Source organism: Leucopleurus acutus, assembly GCF_964270905.1.
Source record: "Leucopleurus acutus genome assembly, chromosome: 2".
Lineage (NCBI taxonomy): Eukaryota > Metazoa > Chordata > Mammalia > Artiodactyla > Delphinidae > Leucopleurus > Leucopleurus acutus.
The window spans coordinates 174,774,163-174,780,162 of record NC_139143.1 but is presented as its reverse complement, the minus strand read 5'-3'; the positions used below and the strand labels follow the sequence as shown (position 1 = coordinate 174,780,162).

Below are 6,000 nucleotides of genomic sequence, written 5' to 3'. Positions count from 1 at the left end.
CTGGTGACCTTACAAACTGGCTCATGGTACCCTGCCTACCTACCCCAGACCCCTAGTCCCTCCATCTCATCCAGGGTGCCTTCTGGAGCCTTCCGTGTGTGGAGACATAGAAACCCTGGGCCCCATGATTTGGGCCTCTGCTGATCTCTGCAGATGGGTGCGGGTGATTAAAGACGCAAGATCCAGAGGTAGATGGAAAGGACCCATTTTAAAGAGCCCAGCGAGCACAGACACGCTGCCTGGAATACCAGCCTCCACCTGAGCCCAGCCAGCATGAGTCACCCCCATGGCCCTTTACCTGTGAGTTGCAACACAGCTGACAGAAACTCCACAGCCTTTCAGGAGGTGGGCGGACAGGTACACAGACAAGCGTGCCATCCCTTGGGCTATAGTAAGCTCTGCAGTTACAACTGGCACCAAATGGCCCTCCTGCCACCAATAACCCCTGTCAAGTGCTTGGGTACCCAGGCTATGCTGTCAGATCAGATCCCAGCTCCAGCTCTACCACTCCCAGGCCCTGCAGCTTGAGTAACTTATTTAATCACTTCGTACCTCAGTTTCCTCATCTCTAAAACAAGCATAACAGAAGTGCCCATCGCATAGGGTGGCTGTAAGGATTAGATGAGACAATGTATGCAAAGGCTTAGCACAATGCCTGACGCAGGCGGTACACTGAACGCCCACCATGTGCCAGACACTGTGGAAGGCGCTGAAGCTACAACAGTGAACAAGACAGACAAGGTCTCTGCTCTTATGGAGTTCACACTCCAGAAGAAGGGGAGAAAGACAATAAACAATTAGAAACATGTCCAAAAGTCATAAGGGATTTGCAGAGAACCAAATTAAGTGGCGTGATACAGTGACTGAATGTCTGCTTTGACAAGGGTGGCAGGAGAGGCCTGCTCTGAGGAGGTGGCTTCATTAGCAATTATTATTTGCTATTATTTGTCACGACCCCCTTGGCTATCCCCAACACAGCCTCCAGTGAGAAACCAACCTCTGACAGTTCTCCAATCTGCTGCCCCCTTTCCACAGGCATGACTGCACCCCAAGGGGGCTCCTCTGGATCCTTACTTTACCTTGAAAACCTCCATCAAATTGGCAGGAGTAGCTGAAACCCCGCCTTTCCCTGAGAGAGAAAGGAGTGGGCCAAGGTGAGGCTCCCAGGAGGACAGAGCAAAGAGATAATTTGCCAAAAGGGGGGTGGTGGGGGGAGAACAGAAAGAGAGAAAGGAGAAACAAAAGATACCACGATTGGCTTAGATTCAATTTCAAATTAATCCTGGTGGAAGCTCTAAAAAACCCTCTAGCATTCTCCTGTCTGTGTTTTGGACCTTCTGGGTTTACCAACCTTGTTTTTTACAGGAGACAGCTCATGGCAATCATTCACAATTACTTAGTCTAACAGGCAACTGATTTCTCCTGCGTTTCCAACACAGAATGAAGCACTTATTAGAGTTTGTGAAATGACTGGCGAGCTAAGGCTTTGGAGGTGACTGACTTGACTTTCCATCCCTTCTGTGCTGGCCGGAGGTATGTAGTTTGCTCACCCCTCATTGAGATCTGTATCACACCAAATAACAGGCTGCCTCCCACCCTACTGCCCCACCCCCCCCACACCACCAACACCCGCCCCCAGACTATAAACTCCTCTAAGAGCAGTGACCCTGTCTTTTTGGCCTCTGTCACCTCAGAACCCAGAGTAGGGCCTGGCACACCACCGGTGCTCAATAAATGTCTGCTGAATTGTGGCCACTGACTTCAGCTCAAAGGGAAAGCCAAATTTGCAGTGAGATGACTGAAGATTCAGATCTGGGCTCTGACACTCACTAGCTCATGCCCTTGGGCAAGTCACGTTACCTCTCTGGCTTCCATTTCCTCACCTGTGAAGTGTGTGTATTGGGGAGGAAGAGCGCCTGATAATCATAGCTACCACAGTGGGTCACTGTGAAAGTCAAAAGAAATCACCTGAATAACTGAAGAAGACTATTCAGAAATAAGATGTCGTTATCTTAAAGGGAAGCTCTAGGAAAAAGAAAGGGAACTTTTACAGAGACCCACAGGGGAAGATCTGCTCTCTCCTTTGAGAATTCCCTGGTGGCTGTGAAGTAGTTGATGCTGGGTAGAAGAGGGGCCCAAGGAATTTGCGGGGGTGGGGGGATGTTCCGGGGTATCCAGGATACTAACTAGAAACAGGAATCGAGGTTTCCTGCAGCCAAGTATCTGTTTGTCCCTGTACTTTTCCTCTAGCTATCTTCTCTCCAACATTTTTTTCTCCTCCCTCCTCCTTAATCTCCACCCCCCACCCCCTCACCAAGGAAGGAATTGGCCAGCTCCACCCATGGCTCCGCCCCCAGCTCGGCAGGCCAAGAGTTAACAGCTGCACCTGTTGAGGTATACCTGCTGTCGCCGGCACCTGTACCTGTAGCCAATCAGCGGCAGAGCTGCCGGGAACCTACCTGTCAGCAGAATCCCGACACTGAAACCTCAACATAAATCAAACACTTCCCTGGGCAGGGAATGTCTGTGTCAGGCAAGAATTAGAGACGAGCGGTCAGCAGAGCCTTGGTGCGCGGTGCCGATCCATCCGTCAAGCCTGCGAGCCTGGGAGCAGGAAGATGTCGAATGAACTTGAGTGAGTAAACACCGGTGGATGCCTGGCGCACCGTGAGCATGGAGTCTGGATGGGGTTTCTAGAAGGGGAAAGAGCAGGGAGGCTGGCGCCAAGATTCACAGAGCAATTTGTAAGGGTAAATGAATGGGCTGACGATCTCATCTTGGCGTGCTGAGGCAAGCCCCGTCTCAAGCTAGAGCTGAGTGTTTCCCTGGGAAAAAAAATTTTTTTTCCTTTCTCTCTCTGCTGAGCAGTTTCGAGCCAGGTAGGGAAACACAGGACTGAAACTGTGAAGGCTTTCAGCACCACTTTCTGATACTGTGAAGGGGGCCTTGGAAATCAGAGACAGCTCCAATCCCATCTAGGCTTTCTATCTTCTTGCCAAAAGGAACTTCTTTGAGGTGGTTCTAAGAACTGTCTTAGGCAGAGAGTTGGGTTTCTCTAAAGGGACTTGTTTGTTGGGCTGGAACAGTCCCAAGTGGGAAGGTGAAGTGTGCTGGTTAAACATATGCACTCTTTAGTCAGCTTGACCTAGGTTCAAATCCAGGCTCCATTCCTCATGGGCTGAGATCTTGATTTGGGCAAGTCATTCAACTGACCTGTGCTTCATTTTCCTCATCTAGAAAATGGGCACAAGAATGTTTTGTAGGATTCTTGAGAGAGTTGTGTGATAAAGGCTGTAAAATGCTTAGCACAGAGCCAAAGTCTGAAGATGCACTCAAATAGAATGTGGTTGATTTCATCCAGAGGCGGTTCTAAGGCTGAGGAGGCTGAGATGTGGTTTTCAGTGAGGTCATCTCTATTGCCTGACAGGACACAGGTGCCTTCCTGCCCATATCTGGGATTTAGAATCCCCGCTGGCTGATGATGACTTTCATCATGGACCCCTGGCTTGGGGTCCAGACCTCAGAGAAGGTGGGATGAGGCTGGGATTCTGGGCTGCCGTAGCCTGGGTTTGGGAAGCTGGCAGAAGCCAGGCTTCTAAAACACAGACTATCCTCTTCCTGCCACCCTCAGAGGTGAGTAGGCAGAGTCAAGGATTGAACAATCTTTTTTTCTAGCTACTCCTTAATAGACTGTTTTAAGAACTTGAAGACCTGAGAGCAGAGCAGTTGGTGGGTCCTGACCGCAGACAAGTTTCCACGATACCAGTCAGCTCTTGGATTCTCTGGGGTTAGCTAACTATGTTCATGGTACAATCACTGGGCATCGGATTTCTCTTGAATGGGCTCCCTGGGGCTGATAACATGTTAACAACTAGGATAAGAACAGGGGCAGTGGAGCCAACACCTGGGTTCAAGTTCCAGCTGCCACTAATTAGCTGTGTGACCTTGGCCAAGTCACTTCACCAGTCTGAATGTCAGTTTCCTCATCTGTAAATTGTGGCCGTATTGGGACCCACTTAATGGAGCTGCTGGGGTATCCAGTAACTTTAGACAAGCAATTGACTTAAAGGCTGGTAAGAAGCAATCTAAGATAGCCTTGTTACTTCATACAGAAATAACCAATCAATGAGCATTTCTGAACCTCTTGCCTTCTATTTTTCCATACTTTGAAAACAAAAAACATCTTCTGATGTGTCTCCATCCCACTCAGATCTGTTGGTTAAAACAGCAGAGGCTGCGGACAGAAATGTATTCATTGGTGCCCCTTAGGGGGTAAATGTCCTGAAGCTGGGTTACTTGAACAAAAAGGTTTCCTGCATTTCTCCTCCTTAATGATTTGAGTTTGAAGTCAGAACTCCTGACAGTAGAGGCTTCTCCGGTTGGGGTGGGGTGAGGGGAACCTGTGCCTGCTGTGTAATTGCTGGCAGACTCTGAAGTCACCACTAAAGATTACAATGACAGTGTCTCAGTGCCTGGGGGCTCAAGTGCCTTTACTGATAAGGGGGGTTGAGGGGTGGAATCCGCTGCTTGGCTTGCAAGTTTTGAGCTCCTGCTGCTGCTGCATTCCCCCCAAACGTGTAGAATTAAGAGGACTGGTCCTAGCATCCATTTTGATCCCGACAGAATCACCACCTCTTGCTGGGCCTTGGCGTAGTAGGAAAAGCCGGACTTGCACATGACTCTAAATTCTGCCACTTAGCAACATCAGGGTCCTGGTGAATCTCCTTCTCCTCCCTGACCCTCAGTTTCCTCCTCTGTCCAATAAAGATTATAAACACCCACCTGGTCAGGGAAACAGTGAGCTCCCGTATGTAGGCCAACCGGCCCGGAGGAGAAGCTCCATAAACGTGAGCCCTATTACTAGGCCACTTCGAAGGCCGGCGCTTGAGGAGCATGGAAGCCAAGGTGGTGGAGTTAAAAGCCAGCTTGAGGCAGCTGGTGGGGGGAGCGCACGGGACTTTTATGTGGACGGGCCGGGAGCATCTGCCAGCCTCCAGGACTCCGCAAACCTCGGGTACCTCCATCCCGCTTTCCTGGGCGCCGTGGGGGGCTAAAGCCGGTCGCAAGGGATCCTGGGGCGGCGAGGACGCAGGAAGTCGCTGCCGGACGCCCACTTCTCGCGGGAAAAGAGCTCCCAGATGGGCGACGGGCCCCAGCCTGGCCACCATGTTTAGAGTCCCATCTTTAGAGTGCGCGAGGGCCTACTGGGTGCCTGGCCGGCCTGCACTGTCCCGTCCAGCCCGTCGAGGATATGAGGGGATTAAGATTAAGTGATCAGCACGTAGTAGATCTATCGAATGGACGAGAGAGAGGGAAGTGAGCGAGGCGCGCCAGGATTCCCCTCTGCAGCCCCGCTCGGGCCGCAGTCTGGGCCCCCAGCCGCCGTCTGGAATCATCTTCGTCCCCGAAATCTTGGAGAGCAGAAGCGGAGGGTGGGAGGGGGACCCGACCCATCCACCGCTCCACCCAAGCTCCGGGAGCGCTGAGCTCCAGACTGCCTGCAGCGCTGAAAGAGTTAACTAGGAACGCCTCCCGCTGTGGTTTTGTGGTCGAAACCGTGATTGCCAGGAGCAAATTTTTGTCGTGCACGAGGTGTGTTATTAAAAGTCGGAGCTACGCTGCTGGTGAATGAAAAGTTAAAAATCCTCGTTAAGGCTGGGCTGTAAAACAGGCGGACTGGGCCCCGGTCCGAGAGATCCCTCGACGACCCAAACGGCGGCGGTCCCTGCCACTCGGCCCGCTGCCCTCGCCCAGGAGGCCCGGTCGGTGCCTGGAGCCAAGAGGGTCGTCAGGGGTCCACATAGAGGAGGAGGAGGGGGAGGAAGGGCCGCAGGGCTGAAAACACAAATAGCATACCCTAAGCGCCCTTCGGTTAGAACAAAAATAACAGCCAAGCCTTTTCTTGAGCTCTGACTCCACAGCGGACACAGTGTCCGGTACTTGATAAATACATCATCTCCTGTAACCCTCCCAGCAATCCACTGAAGGATGGGAGTATAA

At 51.6% G+C, this 6,000-nt stretch overlaps 1 protein-coding gene across 2 annotated transcripts in view; it reads left to right on the top strand.

Moving 5' to 3' along the window:
* Positions 1 to 4,218: 4,218 nt before the first annotated feature.
* GRHL3 (grainyhead like transcription factor 3) overlaps positions 4,219 to 6,000 on the top strand; it is a gene marked incomplete at both ends in the record, with an annotated part of 32,829 nt that continues 31,047 nt past the window's right edge. Inside the window, one exon of one of the 2 annotated variants that reach the window (XM_082833001.1) lies at positions 4,219 to 4,272. In XM_082833001.1, the coding sequence (XP_082689127.1) occupies positions 4,247 to 4,272 (26 nt within the window). Of the gene's footprint in view, positions 4,273 to 5,566; positions 5,593 to 6,000 lie in introns of those variants that run through there. The other variant, XM_082833002.1, reaches the window with a different exon arrangement.